This window comes from Raphanus sativus, chromosome 9 (genome assembly GCF_000801105.2).
Source record: "Raphanus sativus cultivar WK10039 chromosome 9, ASM80110v3, whole genome shotgun sequence".
Lineage (NCBI taxonomy): Eukaryota > Viridiplantae > Streptophyta > Magnoliopsida > Brassicales > Brassicaceae > Raphanus > Raphanus sativus.
The window spans coordinates 30,920,333-30,943,284 of record NC_079519.1 but is presented as its reverse complement, the minus strand read 5'-3'; the positions used below and the strand labels follow the sequence as shown (position 1 = coordinate 30,943,284).

Genomic DNA, 22,952 nt, shown 5'->3' with positions numbered 1-22,952 from the left:
TGGACACGATAGAAAGTTATGTGTCAACAATCTCTTTCTTCACTATTGCCTCTCTAAGCAAGCTTTTTATGTACTTAGAACAAGGAAATATATATATTCTCGTGACCAAATTATGAGCTTTCTGTTTTTGTCCCACTTTTGCAATCATCATACTGCTACAAAATGATGCTCTCCCACTTTATTTTGGGCCTCTTTCATTCGTCTCCATATCTTTCATCATTGGTTTTTATTATAACCATTTGTGAGTTTTTGGAAACAAATAACTAAGAGCAACATTAACCCAAAATTTAATTTTGAGTTCTTAAATATTTTTTTATTATTTTTTCTGTCAGATTATTTTTTTAAAAAAAATAAAAACTGACTAATCGCGAACCGCTATTTATCGTGGTGTCCGCAAAAAGTCTTAAGAGTTGTGGGCGTTTGACTCTTACCAAGAGGTGAGAGAGGAGGGTTAAGAAGTGAGAGAAATATTTTATAATTTTTCTTTTAAAAACCCTGGCTTAAGAGCCAAGGTTAATGTTGCTCTAAGGAGTCATTGACATGTTGGTTTTGAATGTTAAAACTATTTAGATACTGTTTTAACTCTGCATCGAATATCTTTCTTTTTGCCACAAACATGACCAACACTAAACTCTTCATTTTGCAGCTTAGAACAATGCAATAATTAGAATGTAAATAGATGAAAAAATTTCAATATGAATATAACTAAACAACATACCGATGTGCGATTTTGTACTAATCATATTGATTTTCTACGCGTTCTTGAAGAGTTCATGAATAAGATTCTTGTGCATCTCTTTCTGATCATTATTGGATATACAAGTTTTGTCAAAGTGCCCGACTAATCTGGGAGAGAGCCAAATCCTTATTTTTTTTTTATCATTATTTGTCATGATAAGCTGAAAAAATATCATGCATTTGGTCAAAAACCTTACTACACTTTTTTTTTTGTAACTGACAATGAAAAAAAGAAAAAAAAACCTTACTACATTTTCCTCCTACATTTTTTTGAACATTAAACTCCACCTCCACATATTGTATGGTTAAGTACAGCTCATTTTTCGTAATGGTGCTATTTGACTGCAATAGCAAAAGTATTGGACCATACGGCTACGTGATTGTTGTTTTCTTCTTATTTTATAGCTATTAATCTTCCACCTCTTCGTTCATACTTTCATGTCAATATTTCTCTAGGACCTTGAAAGAGGCAAGTCGGCAACTCCTACTCCTACTCCTTTTTAGCAAAAAAAAAAAACAAAGTCGGCAACTCCTACTCTCATGAACATGGCTTCTCGAAAATAGAACAAAAGAACCACAAGATGGTGGGTTAGTGGTCTTGAGGCAGTTCCAACGCCGATAAAGACCCAGGTTCGAATACTCCTTGTGGCCACGAAATGCTTTACACCCTCCCTAAATTTAAATTTAAGCGCGGCGTTGGTGCTGGGCCCTTGGGTAATGGGTATTAGTAACGGCTGGTTTCGGGCCAGGGGTGACTACGGGCCTAAGGATTGCGGAAAGCGTGACTACGGGTCTATGGATTGCGGAAAACTACGGAAGTGTCTACGGGTTGCGGAACATCCCTGTTAAAAAAAAAAAAAAAAAAAAAAAAAAAAAAAATAGAACAAAAGTCAACCTCTCTCTACCTTGAAAATTTTAAATGCTCAATCATTTGGAAGGCGGCTATAAGAACCTATGCAAACATCACCGTGACTTTCTATGCACATTAACTTAAGATATACTCATACAGGAGCTTGGCATCGGCCAACTTAATACATTTTCCAAATTTTAGCAAAAAAAAAAAAAAACTTAATACATTTTATAAATAAATAAATAAATAACTGGCTGACTTCCCACTACTGCTATGATTAGATCGAGGTAAACTATGAGATTACGTCTGGTTACAATAATATGTCGTCAAACGATTCAGATTGGACATAAAAGAGATTGGGTGATTTTATCGTTGTCATGACATCCTTCAGTTATTTAGTAAAAAAGATATCCTTCAGTTATGCTGATGATAATTTCTTATGACTGAACTTAAGTTATCTTTTTTTTTTTTGTTGTTTTCACACATTAAAAATATTGATATTTAATTACAAATATACTAATTTGTGATTATCTATTTTCAATCATTTTAAATAAAAATATGTCAAATCTTTCAAAAAACCCAAAAATGTTTTTCTGACTAAAAGAACACACAAAGAAAAAAATAAACAAAAATAGTTTTATTATAGAGGTAAATGACAAGTATACTTTTTTTTATGATGATCTTGGTATCTCGATGACTCGAGAGGAATCTGACTAGCGCCTAATAACCGTCTTGGAAATCTGGACATTGCCCATCAGAGAACCCGCCGGAGGCATCCAGGGAAACTGGTGATCAGTCCATGTTAAGCCATCAGTAACCACACGCATCAGATCTGAACTTCTCTTTATTGGACCCAAAAGTCCCTCAAGATAACCACCACAAATCTGCGAGAGGTAACCTCGAATCCTTGACTTTACGGACAATAGGAAAGAGCACAGACCACTCGACCACTGTATACTCTTACTATCCATGTATAAAGTTAGATAAATAATAAAAATCAAAACAATTTATTCTAAAAAATTATTCATTTGAAACTTTTTATTCCACAATATTTTTAAATTATTATGTAATTTTTAATATATATATTTTAAACCCCCTTCAAATATAAACTCTAAGTTTAAATTAACTAATCTTAGTAGTATTATTGTTTTTTACTTCTTTGATGAATTTATTTGAGTCATTTTGACATTTGTATGCTATACTTGTGATAATTTTTTTATGGTTATCCTAGAATATTTCTCTAAAAATACAACAAATACAACAATTTTTGAAATATACTACTTATCTTTATTGTATAATTACAAATACTTAGAATTCAGAAAATATATATTTAATAAATATTTTCTTCAATTATGAAACAGAAATGATATGATATCTTTGTTATTAGATAATAATATTTAAAACCATTTTTCATGTGGTATAATGAAAACACATTTGCTACCTAACATATATTCGTAGAATCATTGTGGCTTATTGATTAGAGTTTAAAAGGTTTTCATGTGGGATTTGAATTCTTAGTTTCTAATGTTTTTCTTTTATTAATATTGACCGGGAGAGTTTTTACTATTCCAAAAAATTAGAAACCAATTATAAATATGGACTTATATCGATAAATGTGTCTGGGAGAATTTTTAGTATTCCAATTTAGCACATAAGTCTTCCGCATTATCATTCTAATGTTTTTCTTTTATTAATATGGACTATTCTAGATTATGGAATAACCCAAACTAATTTTTAAGGAAAAGGTATCATATAAATATTCTTTTTAGGGTATTCAGTTGAGTCAAAAACAAAACTCATATATTAATATAGATGTATATAATAATATAATTTAGTTTCACGTAACAGATGAATCGTATGGTAGCATCTTAAACTTATTCTTTTATCATCCAACCACAAGATCTTGAACTATTGGTTCCTAATGCTATAGGTTATCAATTAGACTCCTATTGTTGTTTTGTTTGTTTTTTCACTTTTTGTCGGCATTGTTTTGTTTTTTAACATGCTCAAGGTACAAGTAGGTAACTATTAGAACTAATTAATGTTTATATAAATTAGAATATTAGTGGTTACGCGACCAAATTATTGCATAGTGGAAACATTTATGGCTATTTTTCCACCGCCATTTTGTGTACTTAAATTGAACAACTCTTTTTACATTCTCTGGACATCAAGCTGTCTCTTCTGAAATCAATGTAGGAAAACATAATAAAACTATCAAAATATTACTACTATAAGTCTATACCACAGTATTTCTTTGTAAAAGAAAATTGAAATTTCTTATTTTTGAGGGACACATAATTTTAGGTACGTACAATTCATAAAATGAGTCTGTTGTTGACCGATGGATCCCTCTTTATTTTTATTTCTATTTTTCGTTTTGCTAACAGAAAAAAGCGGAGATAAGATTTAAAATAAATAAAGGAAACAAAAAGAGGACATAGAAGAATACAGAATAATATTTTTTCACACTTACAATTATACCAAGGGAGGTAAATTTAAATATGATTATGAGTGTAAAAACTTATAAAACTACATTCATGCATGATGTATATACTATTCTATAAAATCATATTGTTTTACAATTGTACACAAATTTCTTTTTTATTTGAAACATATAGATAAGTTTCTTAAAAGTTGAGTTTCGTGTCTTTACTTTGTCATCTACCTTTCGAGAAAAAGTAATAATAGTTTACGAGTTTGATCTCTTAAGTGTAAGCTACAATTTCTTTCTATTTTGTAAAAGAATCAAATAGTTTTTTGTTTTTTACTAGGTTTATTTCGTCTCTTGATTTTTCTATATATTGTGGTCCCATAAAAAGTGTCAATTAATTCACACAACTATTATAAAACAAAAGTGTTACACCAGAGTCGCCAATCACATTTACTCTTATTTTTATTATAATTTCTCCATCTTCTTCCTTCTTTTACCTCATAGAAGCTTCACAGATCATAAACCCCTCTATATCTCTGCAACAATCTTGTTGTAACTTCATAAATTTTATATATCAATTGCTACACATCCATACTACATATAGAAATGGGAAGACATTCTTGTTGTTACAAGCCAAAGCTTAGAAAAGGCCTTTGGTCCCCTGAAGAAGATGAAAAACTTCTCAATTACATAACTAGACATGGTCATGGCTGTTGGAGTTCTGTCCCCAAGCTCGCAGGTTAGGCTTCCATCATGTCATGTGCTCTTATCTTTGAAAATTTAAAAATTTGAATGTATATATATTTATAATGTTTGTATATATGTATGCATTTCCTATGATCAAATAGGTTTGCAGAGATGTGGAAAGAGTTGTCGGCTTAGGTGGATAAACTATTTGAGACCAGACTTAAAGAGGGGAGCTTTCTCTCAAGACGAAGAATGCTTGATCATTGAGCTACATGCTGCGTTAGGCAACAGGTTAATAAATTAGCAACCTAATATTACATAAAAATTACAAAATAAAAAAACATATTGAAATGTCGATTTTGGAATATGTTTCATTATATGCTGAGTCCGTTTTGAATTGTGTAGATGGTCTCAGATTGCAACTCGGTTACCAGGAAGAACAGACAACGAGATCAAAAACTTTTGGAACTCGTGTCTGAAGAAGAAGCTGAGAAGAAAAGGCATTGACCCAACTACACATAAACCCTTAATAAGCGATCTTCAAACTCTTAACGTCATAAATCAGAAGCTGACGTCATCTCAAGTAGTAAAGTCAACGGGTTTGATAAACAACCCACATGAACAGTCGATGGTTGTCTCATCGCAACCAGGTCCATGGTGGTTCCCGTCGATGGCTAACCAGAACGCTGCGTTTTGCTTCAGTTCAAGCACTACTCCATCGGTTTCAGACCAGATCGTATCTTTAATCTCTTCAATGTCCACGTCATCATCTACGACATCAATGACTTCAAACTTCAACCCTTTTCCTGAACTCTACTACTGCAACAACACAGTTCCATCTCAGACCAACAGTATCTACAGTGCTTTCTTTGGTAATAGTTTCACAGAAGCTAGCCAAATCAATAATAATAATAATCCAGTAGTGGATGATCATCCTCGTGGACAAGACATGAAGTCATGGGCATCGGAGATTCTTCATTACACAGAACATAACCAAAGCTCAGAAACTGGTTTAGAAGCAGAAGTGAAGCCAGACATTGGCAAGTACTACTGGAGATCAACATCATCATCGTCATCACCAAACGAAAACGCTTCGACATTACTACATGATGCTGACGTTGAGTGGTACGGTAAAAACCTACAAAAACTTAATAACATGGCGTTTGATCAGAGCCTTTAGAGTAATATTATGTGCTAGAGAAAGTTCCAAAATCAGTACTTCATTTTCTATCCACTTTCACGAACCGGAGTTTATTTGATTGATACATTTATATAATATTTATTCGTCATGTATTTGTAAGTATGTATATGTTCTCTGGTTATGTAAATTTTCTGCGATCGTGTATGTATATATTTTCTGATGCCATTTTCCTCTTTTTGCTTGTCATTACTTTGACCTTAATAGAGTTTCAATTTTTTTTTATTTACATATATGCCAAGTTTGCTTGAGAACATGGATTACAAAATAAAATAAGAAACACAAAAAAACAAAATCTATGTAAAATAAAATAAACATGCCCCGGTCGAGGTGGATGGTGTTTCTTTTTTTTTTCATAAAGGAGATGTTGATTGTTACCAAGTTGGAGTTGAGACTTCTAGGAACTGGTCCATCTCTATGACTCTATCCCAAAACCTTCTCCAGCTTTAGCTGATTAAGGTATTGCTGAAACCGAATGACAAGTGAAAATGTGTGAATGGACAATTCTTCTTAGAATGAATCGTTGTCTCCTTTAGAAAGAGAGAGATCAAGGTGTGATTCACTAGTGAACAGTTCTCATATTCATTGTTTTTACTTGTCATAATCGATTTTCCACAGTTTCGGAAACGACGTGCGAAAATTGGAAGATGCAATATTCAGAACGAAGTGAGAGCATCTGAAAAAGACCAATCTGTGAGTTCAGAGTTTCCGTGCATGAAAGAAGACTAATCTACATGCATGCTCTTCTCTTGAACTTTTAACTAATTAATTTAACTTTTACTATTTTTATGATTGACACTAGGATTATCTTTTGTTTCTGAGATCGTCATTCATGAGTTAATAAAAGATATTGATATATGGCAAAGGATTAGAGGTTTTTTGACAAGTCTCATTAGACTCTCAGTTTCAAAGAAGTTAACGATTATAAGTTCCAATTATCAATTAGTCTATATGTCGATTTTGGGTCATCGTTTACTATAAAAAGAAAGAAGCCATACGCAAGGGACCCATGATCTTGTAAGGTGGTTAAATACGAAATTCGAAGGTGTGTACTCTTCTGACAATATCCCAATATATAATTCACACGAGGGATGCTTTTGAGTTGGTGCTTGCAGAAGAAGGGACCCTTGTTGCTGACATTGTACGTTCATACAACTGGAAAAGCCATGCAAGGGATTAGAAGAGGAAGCAGATATATACTTCAGAAAATAAAAACCATACATTTGAGATTTATTATTAGTTAAGGAAAAATACTCTAACCAAATTTAAATTGTAAGATTATAATGTAAATATGAACAACGATGGGAATTTTAACATGCTTTTAGCCTCTATATGAATATGATGGTCATGATCATGGACTTATTATTGGATATGTGAATATCGACCCTAAAGATGTGACACATGTGAGCAATTATATAGTTTTTTGTAAGCCAAAATCAAAAGAAGAGATGAAAGTAAGTTGCATATATTGTCGGCTATTATTAGATAGGCTTGTTGATGTGTATATGCATGGCTTCCCTTTCTATGATTAGTTGATAAGAAATACCTGTATTTTCGGTCCCACTCTATAAACTATTCAAAACTTTGATGCTATCTTTTAATTCCAATTTATTAATGATTTTGCCATCAATGAATCAATAATTTTAAACTATTCAAAACTTTGATGCTATCTTTTAATTCCAATTTATTAATGATTTTGCCATCAATGAATCAATAATTTTTTCACAAAAAATTATTGATGTATTTCTATTTTTTCTTTGATATTTTAGTAAGAATTCAGTGATCTTGCACGGAAATTATCATTTACAATATTTTATATATTTTTCTTATATGAAAAGAGACGAACCGATGTTATACAAAGCCAAAAATTATAATAAACTTAATATTTCCTCCAATGACTGATTTTTGAATGAGAAGATAAATACAAAGCATTCGCTAAAATTTTCAAAAGCAAGCGTGTATGAATTGATCGTTTGCATTCTCAAGACAGAAAGTATTTTTTTTATGCTTACACCTTATAATTTGCATGTGAGCCAAAATAATTGAGGTCCTACACTCCTACTTCAATCATAACTTTCATTTCTATATTACAATCACAAAATGTCACTATATGTATACTAAAGGGTATATACAATCTAATATTTTAAATTATTTTGAAATTAATTAAATGTTAAGCGTTTTAGGGTGAATTAGAAAATTTATTATAATTTTAAATAATTAATTATCTTTAAAATTATGATATATATACACATATATATTGACATATTGTTAATCAAGAAACTTGACTATAACATTTAAAAACTACAAGTTTATTAAATTTAGTAATTATATTTTTCTAATAAAATAAAATTTAAAATAAATAAAAAATCACAGGTTTTATAATGCTAAAACATAAAAAAATTATTTTAAACAACTTTTGTCATTTTAATACAAAGTACTTTAAAATCAAATTAAATGAATATTCGATCATTGCTGTTTTTAAGTTTCTCAACGTGTCTTTAGATTTTTATTTTTTTAAAAGCATTTTATAAAAGTAAAATTTCCCCTTTATATAAATATGTATAGAGTATTTTTTTTTTTTTTGTAACTCGGCTTTGTATAGAGTATTTTTGTATCAGATTTTTCTAAAACGATGGTTGTCGTTTTAATATGGCCATAACGATAACGTAAACAAAAAGCCTATAGCTTGTTGATGAAGACAACGATGTAGCGGTCTGGAGGCAATATTATAAAGCTCCACTATCAACCAATCATGGCCATGGGAACCTATTATTTAAAACGTGAGATTACTGTTTTCGTGTAACATTTTCTGCTAAAACAATGATCCATGGCTTTTGACACCTCGTCTCACTGACTTGAGTCTGACCTGTTTTTTTTTTTCTTTCTCAAATGAGTGTTACCTGGTTATGTCACCTAAAATACGTTTATAGAATAGTGTATGTCTGTCGACAAAAAAAAAAGAAAAAAAAAAAAGAATAGTGTATGTCCATTTTAATGCTCATCGATTTTGTAGTTAAATCACTTGAACAAAGAGGCTAGTCTTAAAATCAAGCTTCTTAACTAGTAATATGTACTATCGTCATAGCGGTTGGGTTTGGCCGCTGTGCAGACCACTATGGTGGCCTTGTCATAGTGGCCGCGGTTTGGCTACTATACAAACTGCTGTGCCTTCTGTTTTTTTCTCCAAGTCGCCATACCCCTTTCTTTGTTCAGTTTTGAATTCTAAACCATTCTATATATTTAAGTACTCCTAAACCTGTTTTCCATAAATGTACGATGCAAACTCTTAGAGATTCAAAATGCCAACTAAAAGAGCTAAAACATGATATAAAAAAGCGGTTAAAAATAGCTAAAAACACTAGATTTCATATACAATTTCAGGAATGTGTTAGAGAATTGTAGAGACGAATAAAATAGAAACTGGCTGAAATAAACTGAACTTGGATTTTAGTTAAATCATTTAAACTATTCTGGACTTGGATTGCTTGATTTATTTCGAACAGTCTCTACAACTCTCAAACACATTCATGAACTTGTATCTGAAAGGGTGACAATAATACACACCACTAGTTTAGAAACTTGAGTTTGGGGCTAGCCTCTTTTCTTTTTAAAGCATTTTCAGACTTGCCTTCAAGCTCAAGCCAATATTAAATGTGGAAAGAAAATATATATATTTTTGGTATATTATTCAGTACTGGAAACAGAACCATTGAAGTAAATGAAATACAAAAGGATCACTAAGATATGAAAGAAAAAGAAAGTATCAGAAGATCATCCATTTCATTCATCTGAAGACAAGATTGTGGCAGCTCCCATCACACGGGTATGGACAATCTATTAGCTTCACTTCTGCTCTATCAAAATACCAATCTCCAACCGCTACCGCCACCGCCTAACCTCAGTTTCAACAAAGAATAAATGATAAGCCTTGGAGAGTATACTACAGAAAGAAGAGGAGTAAGATAGGAGGAAGAGATGAGGAGCTTGAAGGGATTAATGCTGACGTGGATTGAGTTTGTTACAACGGAAGTTACAAGCCGTTAGAGTCAGTTACGTTTTAGGAAGTATTATAAATAAGAGTCTGTTGGTTGAGTGAAGTAGCTTTTGAGTATTGTAAAGATCTATAGACTAGAAGGTCTGATCTCAGGCTCTCGACGTGTGAGACGTCTTGAGAAGTACATTGTATTGGCTTGTGTTCATTCTATATTGAATACAAGAGTGGGAGGTTGGGCGGATCATAAACGGATTACAAACAATCTCTTATCATTTGGTGCGGTGAGCAGCTCGGAGCTCGCGATCGGAAGATGATGACGAGATCGACGGCGGCAGAGGAATCGATGCAGCGTATCGGAGCGTTAGACGATAACGTTGACGATCTACGACGGCGATTCGATAACCTTGACGAACGCCTTAACAGATTCATCGCAGTGACGGAGGTGAACACTCAATCGATGGAGGCAAAGATGGATGTCAGATTCACGAGTTTGGAATCGACGCTCCAATCCTTCATTGCTTCGCTCCAACAACAAACTCAACGATCCTCACAACCTGAATCGAGCAATGCGAATCTGACGCAGCAAGATCCACAGAATCTGAATCAGGTATCTCCTCGTCATTTCGAACAGTACCGGAAGGAATCTGAGCTAGGTTATCGGAATGTAGATCAGAGAATCGATGATCGGAAAGGTTTATATAAGAAAGTTGAGATGCCGATATTCTCTGGTGTGAATCCTTTTGGTTGGATAGCTCAAGCAGAACGATACTTTCGAGTGATGAAATCGACTCCTGAGTATCAGCTGGAGTTAGCTTCTCTGAGTTTGGAGGAAGATGCTCTGTGCTGGTTTAACTACGAGATCGAGTATGGAGACTTCACTGACTGGTTTGATTTCAAGCGACGACTATTAGCCAGATTTGCAGAGTCTTTTGAGAAAACTCCTGGGAAACGTCTGTTCAGTATTCAACAAACGGGGTCAATAGGCGAGTATGTTCGAGAATTTCAGGATCTAGCCTCTCAGGTTAAGGTAGCTGAAGCTCACAAGATCGATATATTTTTCAACGGACTGAAGAGAGAAATGAAAGAAGTGGTGATGATGAAGGAACCACGCACGTTATCGGATCACATTCAAGCGGTTTTAAAGATGGAAGATAGTGAGTTTTGCCGTTTGTTTGCCTCAATGAAGAACAACGAGACTCGAGCTAACAAACAAGCAACAAGTTCCAATTTTAAATCCTTGGCGAATCCAACAAATCAATCGTGGAACAACAAAGCTAAACAACCTGATACTGGAGGGAAACAAGCTGCTTATGTAGCTCCTGTGAAGCCTCAGAATAGAGTAAAACTTTCAGATGCTGAATATGAGCACAAGAAAAAGAATGGCCTCTGTTTCTTTTGCGATGAGAAATGGACTCGAGCTCACAACAGTGTCTGTAAAAACAAAAGTCTTCAAGTGATGGTTGTGGCTCACGGTTGTGAAATGGAGATTATTGATGAAGAATTTCATGATTCTTGCGAAGAGCTACAGGGTACTACTACAGAGGTTATGGAGATGTCGTTATATTCATACATGGGATGGTCATCTCCTACGACAATGAAAGTAGAAGGGTTGATTGGCAAAACTAAAGTAGTGGTGCTCATTGATAGTGGGGCAACTCACAATTTTTTGTCTCCGGAAATATTAGAGAAAGCTCATCTGAAAGAAGAAAACCGTTCTTCATTCAAAGTGTTAGTGGGAACGGGTATCACAGTGAACGGTTCTGGCATCTGTAAGGGAGTTACTCTACAATTACAGGAGGTGACTATCAGATCAGATTTTCTGGTGTTGGATCCTGGAAGTGTGGATGTAGTGTTGGGAGTGCAATGGTTAAGAACGTTAGGAAGATGCGAGGTTGACTGGGAGAATCAAGAACTTTCATTCTTAACTACTAAAGGGAGAGTAACTTTGATGGGAGATCGTTCTTTAAACTCAAAAGCTTCGTTGTTGGCATCTATTGACTCAGGGTTGGAGTTTCAGGAAGTTGGTGTTACAGGATCTGCAGAGTTGAAGCCTACCATCCAGTTACCTGAGAAGATAAAGGAAGTGTTAGAGCAGTACGAATCAGTGTTTCAAGAACCAACACAGCTTCCACCGATGAGAGGATTTGAGCACAGCATTCGTCTAGTAGAGGGGTCTAAAGCAGTAGCAGTTCGGCCCTATCGATATCCTCACGCTCACATGACAGTAATTGAACAGATGGTGCAGCAAATGTTGGAGTCAGGAGTGATCAGACACAGCAGAAGTCCGTATGCAAGTCCAATATTGCTGGTTAAAAAGAAAGATGGTGGGTGGCGTTTTTGTATCGATTACAGAGGTTTAAACAAGATCACAATTCCAGACAAGTTTCCCATACCAGTTATTGATCAGCTGTTAGATGAACTTCATGGAGCTTCGGTATTCTCAAAATTGGATCTACGTTCTGGGTATCACCAAATTAGAATGAGTGAAGAGGACATCGAAAAGACTGCTTTCAGGACACATGAGGGACACTACGAGTTCGTGGTCATGCCGTTTGGACTCAGTAATGCACCGGCTACGTTCCAGTCTCTGATGAACGCTATTTTCAAACCTTATCTCAGAAGGTTTGTTCTGGTTTTCTTTGACGATATCTTGGTATATAGCAACTCAGTGGAGGAACATAGTGAACATCTGAAACTGGTTTTGGAGACTTTAAGATCACACTCTTTACTAGCTAACCGCAAGAAATGCTCGTTTGTTCAAGATCACATTGACTACTTGGGTCACATTATATCGAAAGAGGGGGTTTCTACTGATCCTGCAAAGACGGAAGCAATGCAATCTTGGCCTTCTCCACGATCGATTAAGAGCTTAAGAGGATTCTTGGGGTTAACAGGATATTACAGAAGGTTTGTTCTTGGATATGGCGTTATAGCAAGACCTTTGACAGATTTATTGAAGAAAGACAGTTTCGATTGGTCTGGCAAATCTCAGGTTGCGTTTGATCAGTTGAAGCTGGCTATGTCTACTGCACCAGTACTCTGTTTACCGAATTTCCAGGAGATGTTTGTGGTTGAAGCAGATGCGTCTGGGTTTGGGTTGGGAGCTGTTTTAATGCAAAACCACAGGCCTATTTGCTATTTCAGTAAGGCATTAACAGACAGAGAACAGTTGAAGCCGATTTACGAACGAGAACTCATGGCAATCGTGCTCGCAGTGCAGCGTTGGAAACATTATCTCATGGGGAGACGGTTCTTAGTATACACTGACCAGAAGAGTTTAAAATTTTTGTTGGAGCAGAGGGACGTTTCTATGGACTATCAAAAGTGGCTTACCAAGTTGCTTGGTTTTGACTTTGAGATCATATACAAGGCGGGTGTAGAAAACAAAGCAGCAGATGGTCTTTCTCGTATTCAACAAGAGCCCTGCTTTGACAGTAACAGTCTTTTGTGTGCGTTGACAGTCTCTTCAAACTTGCAGATGCAAGACCTCTTTGAAGAGATTGACTCAGATACGACCTTACAGCAGGAGATTCAAGATTTGATCCAAGGGAAAAGTGAGAAGAAGCATCACACAATCATCAAGGGTCGTCTGTTCTATAAAGGTCGATTGGTTCTTCCTAAGACATCAAAGTATATAGAAAGTATACTCCAGGAATATCATGACGGGGTATTTGGCGGGCATTCTGGCGTGTTGAAAACAATCAAGAGGATTCAAAGATTGTTCCATTGGTCTAAGTTAAAAGACGATGTTCAACGATACGTATCGGAGTGTACTATCTGCCAGACCCACAAATACTCAACAATGAATCCTGGTGGTCTTTTACAACCAATCCCACTTCCTACTATGATCTGGTCTGAAGTTTCAATGGATTTCATTGATGCATTGCCGAAATCAGAGGGCTTTTCGGTGATCATGGTAGTGGTGGATCGCTTGAGCAAATATGCTCACTTCATTGCTCTGAAGCACCCGTATACTGCAACCTCAGTGGCAGAGAAATTTACTCGTGAAGTGGTCAGATTACATGGTTATCCTGTCTCCATTATCTCTGATCGAGATCGAGTTTTTCTCAGCAAGTTCTGGAAGGAATGCTTTCGATTAGCCGGAACCACTCTCAAGTTTAGCACGGCTTATCATCCTCAAAGTGATGGCCAAACCGAGGTGGTGAATCGTTGTCTCGAAGCTTACTTGAGATGTTTCACTTCTGCTAACCCGAAGCAATGGTTCAAGTTTCTGTCTTGGTGTGAGTATTGGTATAATACTTCGTACCATACCTCGACACATACGTCTCCTTTCAAACTGGTTTATGGGCGTGAACCGCCATCCTTGCTGCAGTATGAGGAGGGATCAACAACAAACTATGAACTTGAAGTGGTATTGAAGGAGCGAGATGAGATGTTGCGTCAGGCGAAGGAATTCTTGATCAAGGCACAGGCAGCTATGAAGGACAGTGCTGATAAGCATCGTCGTGACCTTAAGTTCGAGGTGGGATCGTCTGTGTTCTTGAAACTACGACCTTATCGCCAAAAATCCTTGTCAAAGACTATCTGCAGGAAGCTGGCTGCGAAGTATTACGGTCCGTTTACGGTCTTGGAGAGAGTAGGTCCTGTGGCTTACCGTTTACAACTTCCAGAAGACTGCAAGATACATTCCGTGTTTCACGTTTCACAACTGAAACCGGTTTTGGGGAAGAATCACTCAGTTCTGGAATTACCATCGTCACTATCTGACAGTGCTGAGTTTGTTTTGGAGCCAGAAGCTTTGGCTAGCTATCGTTACGACGATGAAGGGCATTTGGAGGTTTCAGTGCAGTGGAGAGGCTTACCAGTTCACGAGACATCGTGGATGAGAGTTCGTGATCTGAAGAGGGATTTTCCTGCGTTTGAGCTTGAGGACAAGCTCAGTTTGATTGGGGGGGGGTAATGATAAGCCTTGGAGAGTATACTACAGAAAGAAGAGGAGTAAGATAGGAGGAAGAGATGAGGAGCTTGAAGGGATTAATGCTGACGTGGATTGAGTTTGTTACAACGGAAGTTACAAGCCGTTAGAGTCAGTTACGTTTTAGGAAGTATTATAAATAAGAGTCTGTTGGTTGAGTGAAGTAGCTTTTGAGTATTGTAAAGATCTATAGACTAGAAGGTCTGATCTCAGGCTCTCGACGTGTGAGACGTCTTGAGAAGTACATTGTATTGGCTTGTGTTCATTCTATATTGAATACAAGAGTGGGAGGTTGGGCGGATCATAAACGGATTACAAACAATCTCTTATCATTAAATGACTTGAGAAATGTAACGTAAACGCATAACTTCACAAGGCAAAATGCACAGGAAGTGCTTCTTACCTTCTTGTTGATAACAGGAGAACCATCAGCGAACCAAGTGTCTTGCTTTTCGGTTTGGCAATGAGCAAAACATGAGTTTATAAACAAACCGTTCTTTTTTGCATTTGAGAATCCACTCACAGCTCTCAGCATCTGGTCTCTAAACCCTGTTTAAAGAAACAGCATAACCAAAAGTGGTGAGAGGTCTGGTCATTTCACTTTAAAAGTAAGTTGGGAACTTTTCAGATGATGGTTCGACCTTGTAAGAACAGTATCTGTGCTGGAGTGCATCTTCCATGGTTTAATCTGCATTCATGCCAGTAACCACTAGGATCTGCACTTGGTGGAGCAAGACTGCTTTGAATCTGTTAAAACAAATCAGTCAAAATTAAAACACACACACATAAATGGTTACTTTCAATAAACATGAAGAACAAGAAATGTCACCTGCCAAATATCATAAGCTGCATTGACTATAAATAGAGGGGTTTTCATCTCACTGATCAAGTTTTGAGGGAAGAAACACTGTCACCAAGAGATAAAACATGTTAGCTTTTGAGCTTTATATACAACAGAGAAGTAATAAGAGCTTACAGAAGTTGGGTTGAGATGGTCTGTGCACATATGTGGCAGATTGTTCCTCACTCCCTGCAAGATTCATTACTTTATTAAAGTAAACATCATTTTATGAAGTTTCTAATGTGAAGATGAGGTAAGAACAAGACACCTGCAACTGCACTACACCGTCATATAGATTCCTAATGGTGTGGCCACCGGACACATCAGGCCTTTAATCATGGAATTACAAACGGTTCAGTAACAGATACAAAGCTGACTTTGAGAAGAAGGAACTTACGTGTCCAAGAAGAAGCCTGCATCGCTTAAGCACTTGACTTTGGTAGTGGTTGAAAACAAGTTACTGAATTCATCACAGCGTAAAATCACTGCTAGACCACCTGCAGAGCATCCAGATAGAAGTGCCTGAAGAGTATGAAGCAAGTTAAGAACAATGTAAAGACAAGACTATAAAATAAAGCAAAGCAAGGACAAAGTGAACATATATATACCTGTTTGGCCTTTTGCATTCCCTTCGCCTTCAAATCATCCATTGCTACTCTCCATATCCTTTCTCTTCTAAACTGAAGCCCTGCAGCCTGAAAAGAGTTGCATTTAAAAAAAAAAGAAAAAAATACCTCAAATAGCTTTTTTTAAAGAGAATTTGCACTCCATACTCATACAATTTACCATATTTAGTGATCTATCTAAACACACTGTTGACACTGCTTTTGCCTCAAGGTTTTACTCACTTCATCGTCACAATGAACCTCAAAGTTTTACTGTTTTTGGCAGTTACATGATATCTATGTTTCTTTTGTATATCTAGCCAATTCACTCTTTTTTTAACACTAAATACCTCAAATAGCGTTGAATCATGTTTTTATGACAAAATTAGCACACAAAAAGAAAAGAATATTCTCAAAATAGCATTTATTAAAGATAAAAACAAAAATATATTTTATATTTGAATTTAGGGTTTAGTATTTAAGTGGGTTAGAGTTTAGGAGTTGGAGTAATTTTTTTTTTTTTTGGCAAATGAGTGTTATTCTGGGAATATGTACATTTGGGTGCTATTTTGGGGATAAATTTATAGAAAGTGCTATTTTGGATATTTTTCCTAAAGAGAATGAAATGTATGATCTCTAAGACAAAGCTCAACCTCGTTCTGACTATCACCACTGAAGGAACCACCATCACAGTAACGAAGCTTAACTCTATTCCAGTTGAAAAAATCTGAATGAACATTACCAAAAAAAGGTTTTAAAAATATAGTAGTTGTTTCTTCAAGATCTTTACTGATTATAGAAAGAATGAAGACAAAGAACCTGGATTTTCTTGAGCTTTATCGCTAAGTATTCCTGTAAACTGAATCTGTTTCTCCATATAGTTAGAGGATCCACGACGACTCTTCTTTCGGTATACACAGTTCCTAATGTTGTCACACCATCCTCCTCCCTTTTTCCACATTTTTTCAATATCAACACACATTTAAAAAAATGAAAATGTATGATCTCTAAGAACTCTTTTTTTTTGCTAACCTCTAATTGAATTAGCCAGCTATTGGCTCCTGATCCATGTCCACGGTGTAAATGATATCCAGGCAATGTTCCATCCAAACAAACTGTAAACAAAGATTCAAACAAGATCACATATAGATTCCAAACACTGTTCTGTTTCTAGGATATAATATTTGATGTAATGTGCGTCACATTCCAAAACCTGAAAGCAACTTACTTTAAAATGCAACTAACCATCTTAGACATTCAGCAAAACCATTTTTGTGTAAATGAACTGAAGTAAAGCAGAGAGATAGAGAGAGTAAGAAGTACCAGCTCCTTTGGCATCAGCTCCTCTGATAAGTGTGAGGCCGACCATCAATGGGTTGATACTGGAGATAGATTTGGAGAAACCATACTCTATCTCCTCAATTTGATCAAACTCTGTGACATTGAACTCTAAATACCCATTTGCCTCAGTAACAAGAATCAGTCCTGTGACCACAAAACCCAACAAGAAAAGCTTCCTCATTGTCTCTTACTCTGTTTTTCTCAGAGTAAGAAACGCTTAAGAGTGGGGAAAAAAGAAGAGACTTTAAAAGGATTTCAGACAAAAGGCAAGAACTTGCATGTGTTGTACTGAAAGAATCAAACTATGTTTCAGCTTTTATGAAGAAAGAGACAGGACGGAGCAGTGGAGAAGTGAGTGTGAAGAAGACTGTTTTAAGAAAAAAGAACAAAAAGAAGAAAAGATTTGAAGGCTGGATTCACGTTTGGAATCTCAGTACACCTTAGTTTTTCTTAATTTAGTTGATTATCCTAATATTTATGATTAGTAATCCTAATGAAGACACGGAAACCATCTTTTTTTTACTAAATGTTGATTCATACTTGTAACACACATCATTAAACAAAACAGAAACCATACAAACATATGTAATATAAGTACTCACTAATTTACTCAATTAATAGCTTTAAACACAAACCTAATCAATCTGTCTTAATGGTTTTAATCATGGCCGGTAATTACGGAATTGGTAATCATGTAACGCCGTTTATCAACGTTGTTCTTTAAAATTTCAAACATAATAATAGCATTGTTTTGCTTGAGTCTGAAGTAATCAAAGATGTTACTGGTGAGGGGTTTTAGTATGTCTTATTAGTTGGGCTAAATTATCATAAAATAAACTGAGGACTAAAGCCCATGGACGTAAACAGCTTGATGACCTCTTTTGAGTGAACAGAGAGCTGGGACTGAAATGCTCACCAATGAAGCTGGTGAAGTCACTAAGGTTACTCTTTCTTTCTCTGTTTCCACATTTATATCTATCTCTCTCTTTCTTTGTGAGTTCTAATGTTACGTTTGTTTTTTTTGTGTGCATGTAGCCGTTTACAAGGGATGTTTAATCGTACCATTCGTCTTCTCGAAGCTGGAATCAATTCAAGCCTGTGTAATGTTCTTCTTCTTCCACATTACTTTCTCTGTGGTGGTTTACTTTTTACTATTACTTTTTCTTCAGAATGTTTTTGTTACAGCTATGTCTTTGATGGGAATCCCCGGGAGTTAAAGAGGCAAGAACTGGCTAAACGGTAAGACTTAGTTTCTTGAATGATGCTCAAACTGTTTCTTGAGAGACTGATGCGTTTTTGTACATACAGGCCACTTCTGAAGCAGGAGCGCAATGTGCTGCACTCTGCAAATCAGGAAAGGTCCGTATTCTATTTTTCTGTTCTCTATTCAGGTGCGTCTAAGTGGAGGTTTTACAAGGTATATCAGCTGCAATGTTTCCTTATGATATGCTTCTATCTGTTTAGGTGTATGGTGTGGCTTCCGAAGATATGGGATTCCTTTAACTTTTGGGGCTCCTAAGTTTCTTTGCCACCTCATGGATCCTACTAGCTCCAGAAAGATCCCTGTCATGGAATTTGTTTTTGCTTTTATGCTTATCTCGGTTTCCTTGTTAGTCTCTCTTTTCTCAGTGGTAGAAAATTCAGTCAGGTCTGTACTTCATTTGCATCCTATGGTTCATGTGAAGGTGCTTCTGTCTGTATTTGTGTACTAATATCAGAATCTTAATGTGATGTAAAAGCAAGGTTCCATGTTAACTTATGTTAATTGCCAGGAAGATAAGTTATTTTAGATCTCTAACAGATGTTTAAGCTTAGATGTCTTTGTTCTCCAATAAACGTTAATCACAACCTCTCTAAATATTAACTAATCAATGAACCAAATCTTGTCTAAATTAAGGCCTAACCACTCCTTCAAAGTTAGCCTAAAAATAAACCTCTAAAAAGCCTATCAATATTTTATAAGAACATCCAATTTTAAAGCTTCTCCATTCATTCATTCATTCATTCATTCTTTTGTTATAAATTCATCACAAAAACTCTTTTCAGAAGATAAGCAATAACAACAAGAACAATGGCGTCTACAGCTAGCCATCTTGTTGTTGTTGTCACCATGTTGGTCTCAGCCATGGCCGTAGTAGCAGAATCCAACACGCTTCAAGATTTTTGTGTTGCTGATTTGTCCAATGGTAAATAACTTTTACTAATGTTTTTTTTTTTTAAATATCCTAATTTTTATAACATTTCTTCTATCTTGACAAATGAAGCTGTCAAGGTCAACGGCTACACATGCAAGGACTCAACACAAGTAACACCTGAAGACTTCTACTTCCAAGGCTTAGCCACAGCCAAAAACGCTGCAAACTCCTCCACAGGAGCCATTGTAACCGGAGCCACCGTGGAGAAGCTACCAGGACTCAACACTCTCGGCCTCTCCATGTCCCGCATAGACTACGCACCAAACGGCCTAAACCCACCCCACGTTCACCCACGTGCCTCCGAGGTCATCTTTGTCCTAGAAGGTCAGCTCTACGTCGGCTTCGTGACAACCGCTGGAAAACTCGTAGCCAAATACATCAACAAAGGAGATATGTTCGTTTTCCCCAAAGGGCTTCTCCATTTCCAGAAGAACATTGCTGGATCAGCTCCAGCTTCTGTCCTAGCAGCTTTTGATAGCCAGTTGCCTGGAACGCAGTCGCTCGTGGCAACTCTCTTTGGAGCTCTTCCTGACAACATTCTCGTTGAGTCGTTCAAGATCAAACCCAAACAGGTTAAGACAATCAAGGCCAGATACCAACCAAAGAAATGAGGAGAGAAATAAACATAATCTTTGTCTTCCTTTTTGAGCTCTAATTGTAAAACATTAAGAAAAGATTAAAGTCTGGAAACATTTTTAAACAAAAATCAATGAAAAAGAGTTTGTTCTTGTTGTGCGTCTCATTCTTTTCACTTAGCCGTTAATGGTTGGTGTTGCCTTCCATCTGGAATTGAGAATAAGACAATGGGCTTGGATGGCTTGACAAAAGGAACATCACATCTGTAATAGCCTTTCCTCTCAAGCTGAATCACATCTCCACTCTTCAGACTCCTCATATTCGAATCACCAAGTGCTAACGTTTCCTTCTTCGTGTAAGGATTCACAAATGTAGCAACCTCATCATCTTCCTCCAGCTGTTTTTTTTTTGCACCAAACAAATCAAAAAAGATTCAGTGAGCTCCATGAGAGAAAACAAATGTAGAAATAAGCTCTTACCTTCTTCTTAGTGATTAAGTAATCAAAATCTGTTAATGTAAGCTTGACCAACTCATTAATCTCAGGCAGCCAAGTGAGCTTCAGCTTTGTAGTCTTCACAGATCCTTGGAGATTCAAGACGCCAGATAACGCAGTGACACGACCCTCCTCGTCTTTAGTAACCTCTTTCACAATAGTATTTCCCCAATCCATCAGAGTCACTTCCTCACCAACAGAGATAACACTCGCATCAGCCCCTTCCAACCATATCCTCTTGGTAAACGTGGTAGCCTTCTCTCCAGCACCTTCAAACTTCTTGTGCTTCGGTATCAAACGGACAAACGGCTCATCAGGACCATCACTCAACGTCAACAGCACACTCCTCTCTTCAACCACAGCCGTATGTCTAGGACACACAGGATCGATGATCTTCTTGTTAATAGACCAGAGCTTGTCCCACTCCATCAAGTTCAGATTCTTAGAAGCACCCTGCTCGAGAATGAACTGAATCAGAGCCTCTATCTTCAAACCTCTACGGACAATGCCTTGGACCGTAGGGAAGCGTGGATCATCCCACCCACCAACCAAACCCTGCTGAACAAACCAGAGAAGCTTCCTCTTACTCAAAAGAGTGTAAACAAGATTCAACCTACTAAACTCATAAATCTCAACTCTCCTCAGCCCCATGTCCTCAAGAACCTTATAGTACTGAGCATTCCGGTCGTGATACTCACTAGACCGAAGAGCATGCGTTATACCTTCGATGGAATCAACAAACGGGCAAGCAAAGTCATACGTTGGATATATCTTATACTTGTTCCCTATACGGTGATGAGGCATAGGGTTGCATCTGTAATAAACAGGATCACGCATCGCTTTGTTAGGATCTTGCATGTCTAACTTCCCACGGACGCAGCACTGTAACCCTCTCACGCTTCCTTCAATCATCTCCTTCCATAGGTTGAGATTCTCCTCAACGCTATGGCTCCTACACTTGGAATCAATCCCATCCATCCTCTCTTTCTGCATCTGCTCCCTCGGCGTGTCGTCCACGTAAGCCTTCCCCTCACGCATCAGCTTCTCCGCCATGCTCATGAGTTCAGAGAAATAATCAGAAGTGTAGGTCACTCTCTCATACTTGATCCCCAAGGTACCGATATCCTTGACGAGGTTGTCGACGAACTCGTTGCTCTCTTTAGCAGGGTTAGTGTCGTCGAAACGCACGATCACTTCCCCTCGGTACCTCTCGGCGAAGTACTTGTTCAGCAAGGCTGCTTTCGCGTGTCCGATGTGGAGATAACCGCTCGGTTCGGGAGCGAACCGGAGCCTGACCTTTCCCATTACTGCACCAGGCAAGTCCACTTCAGGTTTACCTCCTTTATCATTATTATTAGCATCTGCTTGTTTTGATGATGCAGTAGCAACAGGCTTCCCTGAGACTTTCTTCACGGTATACGCTGCTACCTTGCTGAGAGGCTCGGCGTATTCGAGCGATATCGAGTTGAACCATCTAACGAGGTTCTGATACTTTTTGGATTTCCTCAAACTCTCCCATCTTGGACCGGATCCTAATGATAACAAATGTGTTAAAAGACAACACATCGAAACTAACATTGGGTCTGTAACTAATGAGAGCATTGTTCAGACAGTAATGAACATTTCTTTTACCAGAAAGAGCAGACCAAACGGCAACATCGGCAATGGTAAGAGAGTAGCCGACAAGAAAGGTGGAACTCTGAAGGTAGTTATCAACGCGAGAGCAAGCATTCTCGAACTCTGAGCCAGAGGAGAAGACAGAAGCGTAATCTAACCACTCATCAATCTAATAAACAAAGGCAGAGACTTTACATGAGAGAAGATTCGTGGTGTATACGACGTAGATAAAAAGGTTGAGACTTTACCTGAGAAGATTCAAAGGCATCGCGGCCGTAGAAGTCAGGAAGAAGCGAGGGAGCTGATCGAGCAACGTAGCGGAGAAGAACGGGAGTCCCACTCAGTTTCCTCCTGAAATTAAGACAAGGGTTTTTAGTTTCACAGAGAGAGAGAGAGTGCAACGAGAGGAAAGTACCCGTCGGAGAATACGAGAGTAGGGACGGTGG

At 37.0% G+C, this 22,952-nt stretch overlaps 5 protein-coding genes across 5 annotated transcripts in view; 3 read left to right on the top strand and 2 right to left on the bottom strand.

Moving 5' to 3' along the window:
* Nucleotides 1-4,471: 4,471 nt before the first annotated feature.
* Nucleotides 4,472-5,913, top strand: LOC108826452 (transcription factor MYB86-like). Its single transcript, XM_018599835.2, has 3 exons — nucleotides 4,472-4,761; nucleotides 4,871-5,000; nucleotides 5,115-5,913. Exons 1-3 carry the CDS (start codon nucleotides 4,629-4,631, stop codon nucleotides 5,887-5,889), a joined length of 1,038 nt encoding a protein of 345 aa, XP_018455337.1. The 5' UTR covers nucleotides 4,472-4,628; the 3' UTR covers nucleotides 5,890-5,913.
* A 3,656-nt stretch (nucleotides 5,914-9,569) lies between these two features.
* Nucleotides 9,570-18,045, bottom strand: LOC108827908 (pectin acetylesterase 10-like). Its single transcript, XM_018601421.2, has 12 exons — nucleotides 17,607-18,045; nucleotides 17,316-17,398; nucleotides 17,103-17,232; nucleotides 16,937-17,010; nucleotides 16,287-16,373; nucleotides 16,076-16,200; nucleotides 15,947-16,007; nucleotides 15,814-15,867; nucleotides 15,667-15,744; nucleotides 15,479-15,584; nucleotides 15,241-15,386; nucleotides 9,570-9,799 (listed from the first exon to the last, which is right to left on the bottom strand). Exons 1-12 carry the CDS (start codon nucleotides 17,803-17,805, stop codon nucleotides 9,692-9,694), a joined length of 1,251 nt encoding a protein of 416 aa, XP_018456923.1. The 5' UTR covers nucleotides 17,806-18,045; the 3' UTR covers nucleotides 9,570-9,691.
* A 497-nt stretch (nucleotides 18,046-18,542) lies between these two features.
* LOC108827907 (uncharacterized) lies at nucleotides 18,543-19,367 on the top strand. Its single transcript, XM_018601419.2, has 4 exons — nucleotides 18,543-18,565; nucleotides 18,660-18,863; nucleotides 18,933-18,983; nucleotides 19,089-19,367. Exons 1-4 carry the CDS (start codon nucleotides 18,543-18,545, stop codon nucleotides 19,141-19,143), a joined length of 333 nt encoding a protein of 110 aa, XP_018456921.1. The 3' UTR covers nucleotides 19,144-19,367.
* A 248-nt stretch (nucleotides 19,368-19,615) lies between these two features.
* LOC130500346 (probable germin-like protein subfamily 2 member 5) lies at nucleotides 19,616-20,652 on the top strand. Its single transcript, XM_056995300.1, has 2 exons — nucleotides 19,616-19,810; nucleotides 19,889-20,652. Exons 1-2 carry the CDS (start codon nucleotides 19,696-19,698, stop codon nucleotides 20,428-20,430), a joined length of 657 nt encoding a protein of 218 aa, XP_056851280.1. The 5' UTR covers nucleotides 19,616-19,695; the 3' UTR covers nucleotides 20,431-20,652.
* LOC108827905 (glutamate--tRNA ligase, cytoplasmic) overlaps nucleotides 20,435-22,952 on the bottom strand; it is a 2,814-nt gene continuing 296 nt past the window's right edge. Inside the window, exons 2-6 of the mRNA XM_018601417.2 lie at nucleotides 22,922-22,952; nucleotides 22,755-22,857; nucleotides 22,522-22,675; nucleotides 20,875-22,421; nucleotides 20,435-20,792 (exon numbers count right to left, since the gene is read on the bottom strand). Coding sequence (XP_018456919.2) covers nucleotides 20,568-20,792; nucleotides 20,875-22,421; nucleotides 22,522-22,675; nucleotides 22,755-22,857; nucleotides 22,922-22,952 — 2,060 coding nt within the window. The 3' untranslated portion in view covers nucleotides 20,435-20,567. The remainder of the gene's footprint in view (nucleotides 20,793-20,874; nucleotides 22,422-22,521; nucleotides 22,676-22,754; nucleotides 22,858-22,921) is intronic.

Bases quoted from the DNA above. Each gene is read 5' to 3' on its own strand.
- LOC108827908 (XM_018601421.2), bottom strand. From the start codon at position 17,805: ATGAGGAAGCTTTTCTTGTTGGGTTTTGTGGTCACAGGACTGATTCTT. The intron at 15,745-15,813 runs GTAAGCTCTTAT...TCTTGGTGACAG, and splicing joins ACCATCTCAACCCAACTTCT to TGTTTCTTCCCTCAAAACTT. The intron at 9,800-15,240 runs GTAAGAAGCACT...AACTGAGGTTAG, and splicing joins CTCCTGTTATCAACAAGAAG to GCGGTGGCGGTAGCGGTTGG.
- LOC108827907 (XM_018601419.2), top strand. From the start codon at position 18,543: ATGAAGCTGGTGAAGTCACTAAG. The intron at 18,566-18,659 runs GTTACTCTTTCT...GTGTGCATGTAG, and splicing joins AAGCTGGTGAAGTCACTAAG to CCGTTTACAAGGGATGTTTA. The intron at 18,984-19,088 runs GTCCGTATTCTA...CTATCTGTTTAG, and splicing joins CACTCTGCAAATCAGGAAAG to GTGTATGGTGTGGCTTCCGA.
- LOC108826452 (XM_018599835.2), top strand. From the start codon at position 4,629: ATGGGAAGACATTCTTGTTGTTACAAGCCAAAGCTTAGAAAAGGCCTT. The intron at 4,762-4,870 runs GTTAGGCTTCCA...ATGATCAAATAG, and splicing joins TTCTGTCCCCAAGCTCGCAG to GTTTGCAGAGATGTGGAAAG. The intron at 5,001-5,114 runs GTTAATAAATTA...TGAATTGTGTAG, and splicing joins CATGCTGCGTTAGGCAACAG to ATGGTCTCAGATTGCAACTC.
- LOC130500346 (XM_056995300.1), top strand. From the start codon at position 19,696: ATGGCGTCTACAGCTAGCCATCTTGTTGTTGTTGTCACCATGTTGGTC. The intron at 19,811-19,888 runs GTAAATAACTTT...TGACAAATGAAG, and splicing joins TGTTGCTGATTTGTCCAATG to CTGTCAAGGTCAACGGCTAC.